At 39.0% G+C, this 19,027-nt stretch overlaps 1 protein-coding gene across 2 annotated transcripts; it reads right to left on the minus strand.

Moving 5' to 3' along the window:
* Positions 1 to 1,805: 1,805 nt before the first annotated feature.
* On the minus strand, positions 1,806 to 16,373 carry RBM11 (RNA binding motif protein 11). Of its 2 annotated transcripts, none has more exons than XM_025995651.2 (5): positions 16,179 to 16,373; positions 10,773 to 10,935; positions 9,348 to 9,420; positions 4,811 to 4,907; positions 1,806 to 3,269 (listed from the first exon to the last, which is right to left on the minus strand). In XM_025995651.2, the coding sequence occupies exons 1-5, from the start codon at positions 16,272 to 16,274 to the stop codon at positions 2,985 to 2,987; spliced, it is 714 nt and encodes a 237-aa protein (XP_025851436.1). In that variant the 5' UTR covers positions 16,275 to 16,373; the 3' UTR covers positions 1,806 to 2,984. The 2 variants fall into 2 exon arrangements, with proteins under 2 accessions (XP_025851436.1, XP_025851435.1); XM_025995650.2 differs by having other exon boundaries at positions 1,806 to 3,272; positions 16,179 to 16,372.
* Positions 16,374 to 19,027: the final 2,654 nt, after the last annotated feature.

Raw genomic sequence — 19,027 nt, forward strand, 5'->3', positions numbered from 1 at the left:
AGAGATGGGGCTGAGTAACTGGTATGACCTTTATCTTTGCATTCTGCTCTTAGTCCCAGTAACAGGCTAATGTTCATTTCCTTAACCGCCTAACACCAAAGTGCTTTATTATTGTTGAAGTAGGCACATGGTCCAAGACACTGAAACAGTTCTCTGCTAAGTCACCAAAGTGCGGTCAACAATCGTTCTAACCTTCCAGCAACCAGTCCAACACTGGCCACAGAAGGAAATATTGCGCAAGGCAAAAATTGGGGTAATCCTGAAAGCACTGAGTTTGTATTGCTAATGAGACATTCAGGAGGGAGTGTTCAGTCGGCACCTGGAGGACAGTCTGGGGACAGTTTCAGAAGTACTGTGTTGGCAAGAGATGAAACTCTAATTCCCCAACAGTTTATTTAGCTGCACAAAGGAAGAGGTTGACTACTCAAATGTACAATGTTCCTGCACCTGCACAGTGCTAAAGAAAGTGTCATAATTCATAACTTTTTCTTTCATTACACTCTGAACAAAAAAACCAACATTACATCAGAACTTTGTCACATTATAATAAATTAGTTATTGCTAATCTAATAATTGCATCTAATGCTAAGATTTCAAAGGTGACAACCATCTTATTAGCTACACATAGCTATTTGAAACCATAGCTCAGGATGCATAATTTCAGGAAAAATTTCAAGGGTATATTTTCTTGCACACATTTTTTGACCAACTTTAATTCTAAGTAATTTTTCTCAATGGTTTTGCCACTGCCTGATGCATTATGAAAATTCATTTAAAAAAATAGTGAATATGAGAATAAAAGATAACTAATTTTTTTCTCCGATTACAGGCTTCTTCTAGCATTTGCAACAGGACGTGTACACACATAAAATAGATTTTGAGAATGGAGAATTAAAACCGGTAAAATAAAACCCTCTAAGGCAAATAATTTATATAATTTTTAACTCAAATAGTATTGGGAAAATTGATAATTTAAAATTATATAGGATTATAGTAACATTTTAAAGAAAGTTGTTTATTTTTTAACAATGAGACAGCAAGGGCAAATAGGTGTATTTGCCTTCTGGTTGGTTCAAATTGGCTTTTTAAAGTTGGTATCAGGGTAATTCCTGCCTGTGATGGAAGAAATTGCAAGACTTACTTGCAGTTCTAAGATTTCAGTTCATGTAACAGTGTTTCAAGGGAATTTTTACAAATATCACAAAAACTGGGCAGCTCCGGTGGCTCAGTGGTTTAGCGCTGCCTTTGGCTCAGGGCATGATCCTGGAGACCTGGGATTGAGTCCCATGTCCAGCTCCCTGCATGGAGCCTGCTTCTCCCTCTGTCTGTCTCTGCCTCTCTCTCTCTCTCTCTCTCCCCGTGTCTCATGAATAAATAAATAAAATCTTAAAAAAAAAAAAAAAAACCGCTAAGAGACATTTCTTATGTACATGTTTTCTATAATGCTGATCATTATCAAATAATGTAGGGCTAAGGTGAACTATAGGTATAAGAATTAAAAAAAAAAGCAGGGGGCTCCTGAGTGGCTCAGTCAGTTAAGTGTCTGCCTTCAGCTCAGGTCATGATCCAGAGTCCTGGGACAGAGACCCACTTCAGGCTCCCTGCTCCGAGGGGGCTTGCTTCTCCTTCTGCCTGCCACTACCCCTGCTTGTGCACACACACTCTTTCTGTCAAATAAATAAATAAGATCTTACAAAAAAAAAAAAAAAAAAAAAGAATTGAAGAAAAGGCTGAGGTGAAGTTAATGTTTTTAAATTGCAAAAATGTGAGGGTAAAAAAAGGAATATTCAGGAACACACAGTGTATTTGGATCAAGCTGTATCAAGCAGTAATTAATTCTTCATGTTCATCAGGTGGAAATGGATTAATATTTGTATTTAAAACTCTACTGCATTGTGTATTTATAATCAAAAGTTAAATTCATTTTGATAAAAAATATCTTTATTATTTTAAACAAAGATCTATAAAGTGCCATGCAAACTGCAGAGGAATTATCTAAGCATAGCTTTTTCTACTGAAGTGGGTGGGTACCTCCCAATGAAGTTGCAGGATTCTTTTAATTAGCTTTAGTAAACAAATACTTTCATCATTTTAGCTTATGATGAACTACAAAGTTAACAAAATGTCCAAATAAACCACTAACTTTACATGTATTCTGTCTTCTAAAAATAAATGAACCAAAATAGGAAACCTGATTTGATAATAAATATTAAATATCATATATTAATGAAATACCATTCTATTTATTGTTCATTATCAAGATTTAAGTATGTCAGATATACTATCTCAAACCCAGCTGGCAAAAGAGGTGGATAATAAATACCGTCATAGCCAACTAATTTTCATACAATTAAGCAAGAAGTGAAGAGGCAGGTATTCCTATTGATATACATCATATAAAAAGAGAAGGACCTAAAAACTAGTCCCATGATAATCATCTTTCCTTTGGTATCACTGTCACATATCCTCATTCTATGAGATAAACCTGTAGGAAAATAAGGCTCAGAAAAAACACATTTGGACATAAAAAATAAAATGTTATTCACAAAGGAAACTAAAGCCTGGTTTTTTGTCTTTGTTAGGAACATGTAACTCCTAAATAGTTACACTAGCTTCATTCAGAAAATCCACCACTCCGGACAGGCAACAGTCTAGGAGAGCATGGTACCTTATCATAAGCGCTCAGTAAGTGACTTCTGATTGGTAATTCCATGTAATTTCATAATCCATACTAAAATATAACAACTCAGAGTGTATTTCTTGTTGACAATGTGTCAAAAATACCTTTACAAAAAGTACTATATCATATTATTTATAAATTTCTGTCATTTCACATAAAACCAGCAAATTAGATAATTACATATTTCAAAAAACACAAGAAAGCCACAAAGTTGGTCATTTAGAAGAATACAGGTTTTTTTTTTTTTTTTTTTTTTTTAAAGAAAATGAAGACCAGGGCAGACAAATTTCACTTGAACATAAGGCTAAAATCTTTTCTTTTTCTTACACTTTCGGAACTTTTGGCTATATTCATTTCCTCTCTTGTTTTCTGTGCTACTATCACTGTCACTGGTTTGTTTTTGCCGCTTTCGTTTATTTGTTTGATAAAGATCAGGGTCACTGGGTTGTTGGTGAGTCCGTTCATAAGAGCTGGGTCCAGCCTCCAGATCTGGAACACAATTAAGCGAAGACGATGCAGCTGTGCTATTAGGAAGTGATGCTGCCATCTCATAGTAAGGAAGCTGGAGGGCTGGATTATACGCAGGCCACTGCTGCGGAAAAAAGTCAATCATTACCAAAACAAGCTCAAAATGTTAAAGAAAAAGTTAACAGTTTACAAACATTATACAAATAACTACAAGCCAACTAAACCACCGGTTAGGACAGTGACTTTTCTCAACAGAATTGTGATAGTTTCCTATAAGGTCGTGTACAACTTACTACAATACAGATGCTGCCTTACAGAAATGTAATACAATATAATCCAATAACACAGTTTCATATCTTCTAGTAGCTGCGATACAGAAATAGAAAAGAAATAGATGCTATTAATGACGTATTTTATTTACCTCCAAATATCCCAAATATTGTCATTTCAACATGTAAATAATTAACAGGTAAAAAATTAATGAGATATTTTACTTTCCCGTTTCCATGCTAAGTCTTTGAAATTTGATGTGCATTTATACTTATAGCACATCTCAATTTGGATGCTACATTTTCACTGAAAACACTGGATCTGAATTTAGATTACCAAAAATTTACATCTGAAAAAGTAGATTCACATACTCAAGTTCTTGCAAATATTCTTTTTTTTTTTTCTTGCAAATATTCTTAAAAATATTCTAATAACTGAACCAAGTTATCTGCTTTTAAATTTTAATAAAAGTTAAAATTAAATAAGACTAAGAACTCAGCTCCTTAGTTTCACATGTGGCTAATGGCCACACTACGGTATGTAGCATGTTTATCAACAATTAAGATAGAGAGATCCTCTCTTGTTTTTAACTCAAATTTCTAACTATTCAAAGTAGACTAAAGATTCAGAGACATCATGAACTTCTGTGCATGTGTATGTGTGTAAGTGTTTTTCTCATCTCTTCTATGGCTAAAAAATGCTGGGAAGAAGGATAATGACAGTTTTGGATAAGAACTGGTTGTTTTTAAATATCTCATTATAACTAAGAAAAAATTTTCCCAAAAGTTAAATTCTCCATTCCTTATGTTTACAAAATGAAAATGGCTATTTGAGAAATCTGAAGCTCACATGTATGTTGGATGTTTACAGCAATCACACCCTGAATCACAATACCTGTATTATAGTCCCACATCTGTCACTAACAACTGTATTACGTTGGGCCTATTGATTAACAACCCTGGACCTCAATTTATTATGTATAAAATGAGGAGTTGGAAAAAAATTTTTTTTTCCTAAAGTTCCCCTTTAACTTATTGTGACTATAATTATGATTTCTAGCCCAGAACCTATTTCTGAGAGTCTTTGGAAATAATGTAATTTACCACTCAGAATCCAAATTAAATTAAATTTAAATTTAAATGAGGACTCTCTACTTACATTTTATTTGGACCATGGTGCAGCATCATTACCATCTACCCCTTCTGTGTTGACACACTTGCTAAAATACTAGGTGTGCGATTGAAGAGGACTGTGTTAGAGCAGACTGCCTGCCACTGGGGGGACAGTGCTCAGGGCAGCTTCTGCCTTCACCTCAAGCTTAGATTTGAGAACCACAGTTCCATCACAGTCTGTATCATATTATATATTGAACCAAAGGCATATCAAACTTACCATCTTCTGAAAGAAAAAATATCCTTGAGGTAAAGCTGCAGTATTTATTGGAAAGAACTGCATGGGAAAGGAAGTTCTGCCCGCAACTTCTTCATTTCTTTGGGTAGGTAAAAGAAAAATTAATAAAAAGTTAAAATCCCTACAAACAAATGCCCTTTTTCCTTAAAAAACAAAAAAAAAAAAAAAAAAAGGAAAAACCTCCTTATAATTACAAACCTCTTTAAGACACCTCAGTTAAGATTAAACACATACACACAAATAATCAGATATTATGCTGATAATATAGTGATATAAGTAGTATTTTAAGTCTTATTAATTGCTACATATTGAAATCTCAATATTTAGAGTCATATCTGACTTTCTGACAGGAAAATGTTAAACAATGTTATATGTATATAAAGAAAAAGACACTTAGATATGAAGAGAGCAAAGCCAAGTCATTAGTCATCACAAAGGGCACATTCACTTTTCTACAGATGTAAAAATTTTCCTTAATTTATTGTTGAAGGTATCTTCACTATTTAACTATAAAAATTATGCTCCTAAGTGGACTGCTAATGTTACCATAAAGTCATGTTTGCAGATTTGTTTCACACATGAATTAAGATAACAAAAATCTCTAATTTAAAAACTGTGGTGAGCTCAAGTTTCATTTATAAGTGTAATATTTGCTTCTATGAAGATGTTTAATAAATTCAGGCCACAATTACTAGTTAGATTCTGTAGCTAGCCTTCACTTGCCTACTTGCTCCACAGCATTCCACAATTTTAATGTTAATACTACTAATCCTTAGGGAAAGGAGGTGTGCTGTGGGAAAGGGTGAAACAGGCAGGTAGAGGCAAAGATGAGGGCAGGTGAACAACAGGGAACTGTCAGATGGATAGGAGATTCCATTTATGAGTGGTGAGAGTAGCATCGCAAAAACCAGTGGAAGAAAAACAAAACAAAACAAAACCAGTGGAAGAGTAAATTTCACTAAGGAAGAAAAAGGAATTAGTATCTGTTGTTATAAAAGAGTAAACTGAATAAGCACTGACGCTACTGAATTATTTTTCAGAAGGTTCCTGATAACCTTTAAAAGGGCACCTTCCATGTACCAATGGGGTTAAGAAGTATGTAGGAAGTAAGAATGTGAAGGATGAAAGATTTTTCAGGGAGAAGAGGGGGAAAAATATTAACCGTCTAATTTGGAGACAAGTTTGGAGGAAACCAGAGAGGTGTGTGTAGAGTAAGTGACAGTAAACACAAAAAGTGCAAAGAAATTATAGAGTGGGGCAGATATGACTTCAGAAGCAGAACTAGTGAGACTAGCACCATTATGAAAACAGCTGCAGATTCTCTAAAACCATTATCTTTCCATTGTGAATCTTAGGGCATTCATCTAGAAATGAATCACACGTAAATCGGCAAGAGTTATGAGCTTATCTGTATCACTCCAAAATTTCTAAGTTGAAGTCCTAACCCCCAACACTTCAGAATGTGACCTTATTTGGAACCAGGTTGTTGCAGATGTAATTAGTTAAGGGGGTCATACTGGTGTAGGATGAGCCACTAATCTGATAGGGCTGTTATCTTTATAAAAAGCGGAAATTTAAAGACTGGTATACACAGAAAAACATCGTATGAAGATGAAAGCAGAGATCTGGGTGATGTATCTACAAGCCAAGGAATATCAAGACTACCAAATAACCAGGAAACACTAAGGCAGAGACTCAGAACATTCTTCCTCATAGCCTTCAGATGGAATGGACTCTATGGACATCTTGACCTTGGACTTTTAGCCTCCAGAACTGTGAGACAACACATTTCTATGGCTTAAGTACCTCTCTGTGATTATGTTACAGTATCCCTAGCAAACTAATATAGGAACCATTTATTAAAAACAGAAGGCATAAAGGCAATAAAAGCATAAAAAATCCTTTTCCAAGAAAGACCCATGAAAGACTAAAGATACAACATGTACACCATTTTTCTCTGCACCTTGCTTCTGGGACACCATAACCTATTCTCATTCATCCTTTATAATATAAAAAATACTAGAAAATAAAGTACTACCAATGAAATGTAGTACTATGGAATATACAATAATTCTGATTTTCTACCCTAGAATTTGTGATGATTTAGTTTGTCAAACATAAGTATAGAATAAGAGTTATGACATCTTATAGTGCTTATTTTTCTACCTCTGTCAAACAGATGGTTTCTTCCTAATTCCTGAGAAAAATGAGGTTTGTTTCCTCACTAGTAAAAGAGAAGAGGCTCTCATTATATATGGCTCAATTCATGAGTCTATAGTATGTCTCCCATCAACGTGGTAAATCATGCCCTCCTTTTTGGTAATACTGGCTGAAAGTATTACTGAATACCTCCTATGTGCCCAGTATTTTAAATATATTGAATGTATTATAAAATTTGATTCTCATAAGAATCTTCAAGGTATTGGGGCACCTGGGTGGCTCAGTGGTTGAGCGTATGTCTGCCTTTGGCTTAGGACATGATTCCGGGGTCCTGGGATCCAGTCCCACATCAGGCTCCTCACAGGGAGCCTGCTTCTCCCTCTGCCTAGGTCTCTGCCTTTCTCTGTCTCTTATGAATAAATAAATAAAATCTTAAAAAAAATCTTCAAGGTATTATCCTTGTTTTAGAGATAGGCTATAGTGTGGTGAAATTACTTGTCCAAGGTCATACCATTAAGAAAGTGGCAGAAGCAAGATTTAAATTCAGGTAATTTTGGCAGCCCTGGTGGCTTAGCGGTTTTGCAGTACTTCTCCAATAGATAAGCCTGTGCAATTGCCAGTCCTCGGAGACACTCTCTTATGCCTCAGAGAGATGTTTTAGGTTACTGTTAGTCTACATGAGAATATTCGGTTCTGCTGCGGAGGACAAAAACAAAGAAGATGGATAAAATGTTTGTAATAAACTCTAAGTAAGCTAGTAGTTTCTGGGACACTGATGAAACTGTTAGGGACAGAATTAAGCAAATCACTTGGGAGATACAGGCATAATTTATAATATATATTGAATATACATAGTAAATAAGTTAGTGTTAGGTTTTTTTTTTTTTTTTTTTTTTTTTTTTTTTTTTTTTTTTTTTTTTAATGATGGGTGGAGAAAACTAAAGACAGAGCCAGGCAGTAGGTTCGAGAGTGCTTTAATGGGGAGCGCTCCCGGGCAAGGTTCCGTGACCCAGAGAGGCTCGAGTCCAAGTCCGGGAACTTGCACCCAGGCAAACCGCAGCGGGGGTTTATAAGGAGTTTTCGGGAAGATGGGAGCTGGGCGACATTCCAGTTAGGGCAAAGGTTACAGGTCTTTGGAAGCTAAATTACGGTAGGGCGGCAAGGCGGCATTGGCGGGAAGATGGGGGTGGGGCGGCAAGGCGGCGGTATCGGGAAGATGCCATTTTGAGGTCCCCAGTCTCGCCAGCCCAACAGTTAGTATCCTGTCAGACATGCCACAGATAGATTCAATAACTAATATGATGGAATATGTAAGAGTGTTACTTAGAGACAAAAAAAGGTAAAGAAACACCAAGTCCTCATCATGTCACCCTTGGCTTGCTCTTCTTGTGTTTGATCTGTCTCAAAAAATAAAATCTGGGTGCATCTGGCAGACTAACCAGGAAGTTACTTCTGTGGTCAGGAGTATTGCCCATAAGTCTCTTTGAGAGAGCAAGGGAGTGAGATTAACTCCAAGAAATTTCCACCTGAATGAATACCCTTATTAAACCTCAAATCTAGCCTTCATAACCACACTAGCAGTGAGGAAGGCTGATGTGGCAGAGACATGGCACACAAGTATTAGCGTAACCAGAACACAGCATCCTGGTCCTCTGGCCCACTTGTACCCAATTCTAAGTGTGCTAACCTATTCAGGATCTTTCTTGTTGCTTTTCACTGTTTCTTCTAAATTAGTTTAATAAATGGTGTGATTTGAACATTTCAATTCTATTTCAGAGCCTTTCTGTTCCATGACCTCTGGGATAGTTTGCCTGACCAGCGTCCTTAGAGGCTGCTATACCATCAAGAAATGAGCCAATATAAAATTTTAGAATATATGGAAAATTACCATAAAGAAGTTCTAAAGAGTAGTACAATAAATAGCACAATGGCTTAATGTCAGAAGGCTTAATTTGAAGCCTAGCAACTATCACTTTTTCATCTTTATGACCCTGAAAATTAGTTAACTTTGCATCTTTGTTTATTCAAGTATAAGATATGGATAATAGCATCTCTATGATCCATCACAATGACACCTTGGATGCTCAAGTGATTTAACATCTATGAAGAGCACAAGGTAAACCATAAAGAACACTAGAAATATAAATCTCTCCCACCCTACTACTGAAAATATTAAAACTGAACTTTCAATCAAAATATTTTGTCACTTTTCATTGTTTCAGAAAAAAGTGAATTGCCTAATTTTAATCCCATGTCTAAATAGTAAGGTTTTACAATAGTTCAGAATATATAAAAACTATTTTTTGTAATAAGAACATAGTTATTTGCTTTACTTTTTTGAAAAAATATCTTTAATTACCTGTAGCTGTGTGAATTTATCTTAATACAGTTCTCAAAACTTTGGTTAGCTGGTTCAGAAGAGCGAGAGCTCCCTACAGAAGAAACAATAACAGATTACTTAATGGCACAATTTTTTTTGAGTTCTAATGTTAAACCATAAAACACTCCAAACCCTAAAGGATATAGTATTGGTTAAAATTCCTTAGTCATATAAAATGCAAAGATATATTCACATATATCTCTGATCTCACAAGTGATATTTACAGATTGTTTACACTAATACAAATGACTAAATTATAAACCAAGTTTGGCCAAAGTGATGGCTGTACAGACGAATGATATTGACATAAGACCATAAGACACATGATGTTGTGTTCTTCTACAGACTAACAATGATAAAAATCAATGTTATCTGCATCTTGTGTGGAATGCATGAGTTCTCTAAACTACACTGGCAAAAGTGGATGCGACTTTACACAGGGGATGCTCAGCAGTTGGCTGGGATGCATCAGAACGTAGTACATCCTGGCCCATTGCACCAGTCTGTGTGAGTTAACTAAACAGTACTTGAAAGCATGATATAGCCAATTACCTTTGCAAAGACATTAAAAAAGTAAATAAAACACAAGGAGAAACCCTTTTCCTTTGCAATGAGGTATTGCTTTCTTATAGTTTTTTGTATAATGAGAGGAAAAAGAAAAAAACAAGGGATAAATCAATAAGCTTGAATCATTTAGGGGAGGGAAGCAACGTAAGCATCACAAGCACTGGACCATAACCATAAGCATCACTTCTATCAGCCTCTCATAATATGAAAAGGGCAGAGTACTAGGACAATGTCCTCTGGTATCTCATCAGTTTTTGGCAGGTGTGTAGGAGAAGGCATTTGAGGTCATTCATGCCTGGAAGCTTTCCTCTACAGTTACTGAGGGTCCCTCTGCAGCTGCTTTTAGTTAGCTGCTCTTGCAGGGGCTTAAATCCAGGGCAGTATGTAGAGCACGGTGTTCCCAGGAGAATGGCTAAGGCACTCACTCCATCTTCTAAATAGCAGGTATTTGATACAACACATTAGCAATGACAAAAAGATTAGCAAATAGCCTTGATGTATAAAACGCTAGAATTGTATTTATATACAATTCTGCAATTCATTTATATTTGCTTAAAACATCCAAGAGCAACTATTATAACTACTTGCTGGCTGCGGTACTAAGATAGGACATTTTAAATTTTAATACTATATTAAAATATTATATTGCTATAGGATTAGCAATACTAATTGATAATATAACATTACAAATGTCTACTTGCATTTTGAGAAAATTTAATAGAGATGACAGGAACACTTTTTTGGTCTTACGTTATATGGAAAACACAATGTTCACACCTCTGAGAACAGCACCATTAACAAAACACACTCAGAAGATTAATCAGTGGCAAGACTTACCAAATCGATACTGTACATTAATTGGTCTTCCATATAAACGAATTCCATTCAGCAAAGCTATGGCATAAGACACCGATTCAGGATGTTTAAAGCAGACAAATCCAAAAGTCTTCGGTTTTCCTTCTCTGTCTTTGCATATAGTCACTTTGGTTAATGGCCCAGCCTATAAGAAACTTAAAAATTATTTTCTCATAAATCTAAAGATTTTTTTTTTACATTCAGATAAATCAAGTATATCAACTTCAGACTTAAGAAAAATCTGTTAACAATAATTGCTTTATGTAGCTATGAGAATGATGCATTTTCCTAACAGCAAATATCGTATTTCATTACACTTTCTGGTATTTTTTGACTCATCAAGGAAATATTCATGGTGTTAACTACAGAAAATTTTAGGTAATAGTTCCAAATCTTAAAAGAAAAGATATGTTACCCTCCAGTTAAGCTTAACAAAAACAATTTTGAGAGCATTTAAATCTAAGAATAAAATACTACCTTGTTTCCATACGTATTAACTGTGTATAACTCAAAAATAAACTTTATTTATTTACTTATTTTTTATTTATGATAGTCACAGAGAGAGAGAGAGAGAGAGAGAGAGAGGCAGAGACACAGGCGGAGGAAGAAGCAGGCTCCATGCACCGGGGGCCTGATGTGGGATTTGATCCGGGGTCTCCAGGATCGCGCCCTGGGCCAAAGGCAGGCGCCAAACCGCTGCACCACCCAGGGATCCCCAAAAATAAACTTTAGTGACAAATCTGATGTTGATTTGAGCCTAAAAAACTGTTACACTGTATCACGGCCTAATTTTTTCCTGTCAAAGTTAAAAATTTTGATAAGAGAAATTAATTTATCATGTGTTTTGATCTAATAATCCCATTTGGTAAATATTCCCAAAGGAAAAATATTTTATTATGTTTATGACTTTAAGTAGGTATATTATTTATAGGAGTGAAAAATTAGAAAGGTTCTAAATTCAACAATGGGAGAATATTATTCCACTGTGTACTAGTAAAGGAATAAAACAAAAAATTGAAAATATTCAGGTTGTATTGATAATATAACCTATAATTTGCAAAAGAGAGTAAAAACCTGAGTCAGGGCAGCCCAGGTGGCTGAATGGTTTAGCACCGCCTTTAGCCAAGGGCCTGATCCTGGAGACCTGGAATCGAATCCCACATGGGGCTTCCCTGCATGGAGTCTGCTTCTCCCTCTGCCTGTGTCTCTGCCTCTCTCTCTCTGCGATTCTCATGAATAAATAAAATCTTAAAAAGAAAAAACAAAAAACTCTGAGTCAAATATTGTAAAAAAGTGTTAATTACAACTAAAAAAATTGTATCCCCCCCCCAATGATTACAGAAGGCACTCACAAAGAATTATAAACTAAGCTTTAATGGAGAATGGCTCATACTTTTCAATCGTTTACTTTAATGATTACTTTTCTTTGTAGAGTTGTATAAATAAATTAAAAGTAGTTTTTATTCTAAAGAAAAATGTTAACTATTGATGTAGGAATGAGTTAGAGACAGATGGGGCTAGGCAGGGAAAGAGAAGGGAAAGGCCCAAAGTCAGGCTCCCATAAATCCCAAGGACACTGAATGGTCCAGAGTCAGGCTCCTACCCTACCCATCCCAAGAAAACAGAGGTAAGACAGTAAAAACAGGGGAAAAAAAAATATACCCAGGCTCCCTAGCTCCGAAATGTTATGTAGTATCCCTCTCTAATGGTTACCAGACAATCCCAGAGATTCACCAGACCCCAAAACAGCCATATGTCAATCACTTGAGACAGCACAAAGACATCTAAAGGCCTTGGGTTCCCTGGTTAGGTTCCCAATAAAAGGCCTGCCAAAAAACCCTCAGTGGCAATGCTGTCGGGACCCCTTTCCTGAGAGCTTTCTCCGTATCTTTGCTTAATAAACTTCTATCGCTTTACCCACTCTTTGTCCACAAGATCCATTCTTTGACTCTGTGAGACAAGACCCAAACTCTCCTGTATCACTGTCATCTTTAAAATGATACTCTGAAGATTCAATCTTTTTTCATTTTCTGCTTTCCCAGGGACTAGCTCATTCTCCCTTCTGGCTTCAAGGACCACTTCCTCAAGACAACTATTTTTTACACTCATGCCTCCTAAGATACCCCTGTGTGACTGTTCTTCAAACTCAACACATTTGAAACTGAATTCATCATCTTTCTCCTCCAAATCTGTACTTCAGTATTTCTTAGTCAAAAGTACAAAGATATTAAACCTGATTTTCTCACTTCCAAGGGATAATCAGAAATTTAAAAGAAACTAGTAAAAGGATAAATATACACAATAAAACTAATTTTAATCAGTACTGTTCTATTAAATGTATGAAATCACAAACAGAATATGCTTTGAATATGTTTTGAATTTCAGAAATCTGAAGACATACCAAAGCATTTATTTTTTTTTTTAAGATTGTATTTATTTATTTATGAGAGATACAGCGAGAGAGAGAGAGAGAGAGGCAGAGACCCAGGCAAAGGGAGAAGCAGGCTCCATGCGGGGAGCCCAGAGTAGGATTCGATCCTGGGACTCCAGGATCAACGCCCTGAGCCGAAGGCAGGCGCTAAACTGCTGAGCCACCCAGGCGTCCCATACCAAGGCATTTCTAAAAATAAAAATTTCAACAAGACTTGTTTGCAGTAACAATCTCATCATCTTTTAGTCTTTTTTGAAGACCAAGTTCAGGTGTTTTAAAAAGCCTTTCTAAAGGACACCTCACTTTAGCAAATCCTTCCAGAATACAGAAGTATCTAGGCAAAAATAAAAACATATGCTTGGTTGCCTGATCTATTAAAAAATGAACATTTTCTTTAGGTAGAAATTATTTAAAAAATGAGAAGATTTTGGGACACCTGGGTGGTTCAGTGGTTGAGCATCTGCCTTCGGCTCAGGATGTGATCCCGGACTCCTAGGATCAAGTCCTGCATCTAAGTCCTGCATCTGAGTCCTGCATGGGGCCTGCTTCTTTCTCCCTCTGCCTATGTCTCTGCCTCTCATGAATAAATAAAATCTTTAAGAAAAAAGAGAGATTATACATATATGTATTATATATATATAACATCTATCTATCTACCTATGTATCTTGTAGATCCATGCAACTGGTATCAATCCAATTCTTACTGACTAGAAATAATGTAAGTAAGGTCTTGGGGCCTGGATGTCTATCCCCAAGCTCCTCACCAGTTTCCCTCTGTTTTTGGAGGTTCAACCATGAGAGAAACCTTCAGGGGAAAAAGAACTATAAAGTTTTTTCTTCTTTCTGCTTTCCTCTTTTTTTTCTTTACATTTTTTTGGTGTTAGAGTGATAAGTTTCAAATGATATTGGGGGAAATAACTCTAGGAGAGACAACTATCAGAGCAGATTAAAAAGGGCAAGTTAAAAAAAAAAAAAAGGCAAATTAGGGGCAGCCCTGGTGGCTCAGCAGTTTAGCGCTGCCTTTAGCCCAGGGCCTGATCCTGGAGACCCAGGATGGAGTGCCATGTCGGGCTCCCTGCGTGGAGCCTGCTTCTCCCTCTGCCTGTGTCTCTCTCCTTCTCTCTCTGTGCCTCTCATGAATAAATAAATAAAATCTTAAAAAAAAAAAAAAAAAAAAAAGATGGCAAATTAGAAAAGCAAGCATAAAAGCCTTAAAATTAACAGTATTTTTCAAATAATAGTTTTATGTCCAGGAGAGGGAACTGTGGGGGATTCTCTTTCTCAAATTGTGTGTATCTGTAACAGAAGACTGAAACGTTAAGGTCTTTCAAAAACTATGTAAAGAACACTTCCACCACCGGTACTCTCACTCAGTCCTAGAAATTTCGCTTTGCTGTGGTCTCCCTTGGAACTTGCCAGTATTCTGATAGGGGGGGAAGTCATTCCTTATTGCTCTCTTGAGATCAGTATTCGCAATAGTGCCACTATTAGTATTAACAGTAGCAGCAGCAAACACTTAGAAACGCCAAGCTCAATTCTGTTTTACCTGCGTTCATTTATCTAATCTTCACACCACATCATACGATAGATGCTATTAGTACCACTTGGCATTTAAAGAAACGGCAGTCCTGAGGTATTCATTTACTTGCCCAAAGTCACATCGCTGACATTACTAGAGTTCATACTCCCACACAACTTCACTATTATTACATAGACCTCTCTTTTTAGGGATCCCTGGGTGGCGCAGCGGTTTAGCGCCTGCCTTTGGCCCAGGGCGCGATCCTGGAGACCCGGGATCGAATCCCACGTCGGGCTCCCGGTGCATGGAGCCTGCTTCTCCCTCTGCCTGTGTCTCTGCCTCTCTCTCTCTCACTGTGTGCCTATCATAAATAAATAAAATAAAAATTAAAAAAAAAAAAGACCTCTCTTTTTAGATCATTCTAAATCGTGATAATTTTAAATTCCCCCTTTTAGAAAGACCAAGCACTACCCCTTAAACTTTATGTTCAGGGATCCCTGGGTGGCGCAGCGGTTTGGCTCCTGCCTTTGGCCCAGGGCGCGGTCCTGGAGACCCGGGATCGAATCCCACGTCGGGCTCCCGGTGCATGGAGCCTGCTTCTCCCTCTGCCTGTGTCTCTGCCTCTCTCTCTCTCTCTCCGTGTGACTATCATAAATAAATAAAAATTTAAAAAAAAAAACTTAAAAAAATTTATGTTCAGCATCTCACTTCGGGTTTGCCACGTAACGGTTAGATGAATGGCTGGAGGAGTCCACCGCTTCCGAAGGGACACCTTGGTGTATACAAAGCTGAGCGTTTACCGGAGACAGGAGGCTTACTCATGGCGGTCCGGAGTCTCGAAAAGTTTCCAAAAGGTCCTCTTGGTATGAAACACAGGGAACTGCCCAGGGAACCAGCTGGTCCTGGTCATGATGTGGCTGTCTGAACCATTAAATCGCACTTACACTGGAGCAAAGACGCCCACCACAGGAATGGGCTTGGGGGTGGGGTGGGGACAAGTGACGTACGGGGCAACGCTTTACAGTCTATACAATCAGCTGGCTGGACGCAAGGCGTGAGCGCGCTAGTTACCTGAAGGAGGGCAGTGACAGGGCTGCCTTCTGTTTTGCAGGAGACACCCAAGGCCCAGGGAGCCTCCGCGAAGCCCTCACTCAGGGCTGGGGGCTGAGGGGAGCCACGACGGCGCTCCCCCCCCCCCCCCCAGGGCTCACAGTGCGCACGGGGATGGGGCGCATATTACATCACTTCACCACCAGCCGCTCACCTAGGGCAGGCGTGCCCCAACGGAACTAAATGATAAACCTAGGCCCAGAATGCGGGGGAGGGAGGAAGGGGCCGGGCTCCGGACGGTCCAGGTGCGCCGCGCCCCGCCCCGCCCCGCGGGCTGCGCTTCCGGCTCGACGCTCCCCGCTCGTCCGCCGCCCCCCGCCCACGATACCTGAAGGAACAGCTCGTAAAGAATCTCTTCCCGAACTCGGGCCTCTAAATTCCCCACAAACACCGTCCTGTCGGCCTCCTCCTGAGGCGGGAACATCCCTCCGGTCTCCGCCAAGGATGGAGGAGGCCTCCAGACCGCGCCCCCTCTCGTCGCTTCTCTGCGCCGCTCGGACCGGGGGAGCTGGGCCGGCGACGTGAGCGCGCGCGCCGGGGGCGGGGCGAAGCCATGAGGCCACGCCCCCCGCGCCCCTGGGCCACGCCCACCGCCCGGCCACAGTTCGGGTCCCCGCGGCGACCCTAGGACAGCGAGGGACGTGGGAAGGTCACGGCGTTCCGGGCTTTGCCCTTCTTCTCGTGGGGTGCCTTCCATCTCCCTAGCCACAGCACTATTAATTGACTTTGGAGTTATTCAATCAACATTTTCAATAAAGTGTCGGTAGAGATGCTTTTAAGGTTTACTAGCTGCAGTACTGGAGCTTGCAGGCTAATAGGGGAAGGTTTGTTTGCAAAGAGTGAATGCGTAAATCCTTAGGAGTTTGGGTGTATGTTCTGTATGAAGTACTTTGTAAAAAAAAAAAAAAATCCATGCATGCATGGGTGTGGATGTGAAGTACAGTAGAGTCCTGAGTTAAAGTGTATTTACCTAGGAAGCGCGTCCTAGAGGAGTCTTTGAAAACGGGCACGAAGTTTTAGGTGGGCCCTGGAAGGCATCTGTAGACTTTGAGAAAAGAGCCTCCACAGAGGAACACTACTAAGGGTTTAGCAACGTCTGTGACTGAAGCCAGGCTTTTTGAGGATGGCTGCAGGGTGATGAAGTCTTGGAATATAGGTGAGGTCCGGAGCCCACGACCATTAAAGAATTCTTTTTTTTTTTTTATAAAGATTTATTTATTTATTTCTGATAGACACAGAGAGAGAGAGGCAGAGACACAGGCCGAGGAAGAAGCAGGCTCCATGCAGGAAGCTCGACGTGGGACTCGATCCCGGGGCTCCAGGATCAGGCCCTGGACCAAAGGCAGATGCTAAACCATTAAGCCACCCAGGGATCCCCCCCATTAAAGAATTCTTGAGGCGTCTTGGTGCAAAATGGGGGTTTTATCAAAGCCCCAGACAGGCCCGCGGGCTGGAAGAGCTGCTGCCCCGCCGGTGAGGGGAGGCGGTGGGGAGGGGTTCGCGGAGAGTGTCCTCTCTAAGGAATTGTGAAAGCAAGGTTTCCGGGACCTTGAGGGGCCAGCTGTTGTTGGGAAAAGGTCACTTATTACCCGCCAAGGACACCTGAGTTCTGAGACCCTTCAGATGTGTATGGGTGGGCCATATGCTTGGAGGATGCTTGCCAATAGGATCTTGGGGGTTTAGAGATAAAGGAAATTTCTAAAGGAATTTTTATGCGTTAAAGTAGACTTAAGGGATCCTGGGGGTGGGGCCAAGATTGCATTTTGCCCTTAGAAAAGTATTTACATAAAAGCCCTTGAATCCTTAGAGGAAAGTTCCTCTGCCTGTTTCAAGGACTTGTCAACATGCTGTCTCGGGCTCCTGCTTTGTCCTCTGCTAGTCCTCCATGCCCCCATCACAGGGCACTTGTAGCCGGATCCAATGTCTGTGTCAGGGCTGTACTTTGTATACAGTGACCAGGGTGAAGAATTAATTCTTACTTGAGAAGGATTAGGGGGGAAAATCCTAAAAAAAAAAAAATGCAGATAAGGAAAAGAAGGGGGAAAGAAAACCCGCTCAGAATCTCAATAAATTGATAAATCAACTGCCAACTGTTAATAATGGCTTCCTTTCTGAAGAATCCGTAGATCTATGAAAGACCCTAAAAGTATCCTTAAATATACAAGTAATCAGGACATTGTTTAGCTTTTAGTTAGGAGTGGGGTTAATTCATTTTGCATTGAGGGGGCCTGAGTTTACTTGGTTGGTGGACCAAAAAAAAAAGTCCCATCTTTCCTAATGAAAAAGAACACATCTTTAGAATCCTGATTTCTATTTTAACTCTGACATGATTTAATTTTATGATTTTAAATAAGTAATTTCAGTTTTTGGAATTCAAGTTCTAGTTCTTAAGAAATGGATTGGGCTAATGTAATTACAATACTTCATTTAGTAGATATTTTTTTATTAATAGATATTTTTTTAATGCTTACTATGTTCCAGACGCTGTCTTTAATTCTTGGGAACCAAAAGTTAAGAATAAAGATTGTGGAGGCCAAGAAAAATTAAGGCCATCCCACCTAAAGTTTAGCATTAGCACAAGTACAGCCATTTTAGGCCCCTGTGAATAAGAGCTGAACTTTATGGGAAAAACTGCAGAATGTCCTCAATGTCCTCAGCGGGTAATCCCATATCAGAAAGACAACAGAGTCCACGCCCTGGTAGAAAGTCCCATATTAGAATGAGAACAGAGCTCAATGCCCTTAAGCCCCGTATCAGAATGTAACTTGAGAAATTCTTCCAACCCTTCTGAAAATCCCCTAGACCAGCCTATAAAAAACCCAGCTGTAACCCACTTTGGGGTCCAAGTCCCTCCTCCGCTGTGTCAGGTATACTTGGACCCAAGCTCGAGCTTGCTAATAAACCCTCGAGCTTGTCGGCTCCTTGGTGGTTTCTCAGATTCGCAATCTTGGGCACAACAAAGATCTGTTCTCCTGAATCTTTCAGCGTAATGAGAGAGACAGGCTTCCTATACAAATGCATAACAAAATCATGTGTCAACTTCAATAGTCACCTTCTGTTCATATTATAAATAGATAAATCCTTTCTCCATTTTTCCTTTCTTCAGTCATCAACATTGTTGTAGTAGGGTAGGAGGGGATTAAGGACACTACACTAGCACATTGTAGTTATATAGCA

The sequence above is a fragment of the Vulpes vulpes genome, chromosome 15 (assembly GCF_048418805.1).
Source record: "Vulpes vulpes isolate BD-2025 chromosome 15, VulVul3, whole genome shotgun sequence".
Lineage (NCBI taxonomy): Eukaryota > Metazoa > Chordata > Mammalia > Carnivora > Canidae > Vulpes > Vulpes vulpes.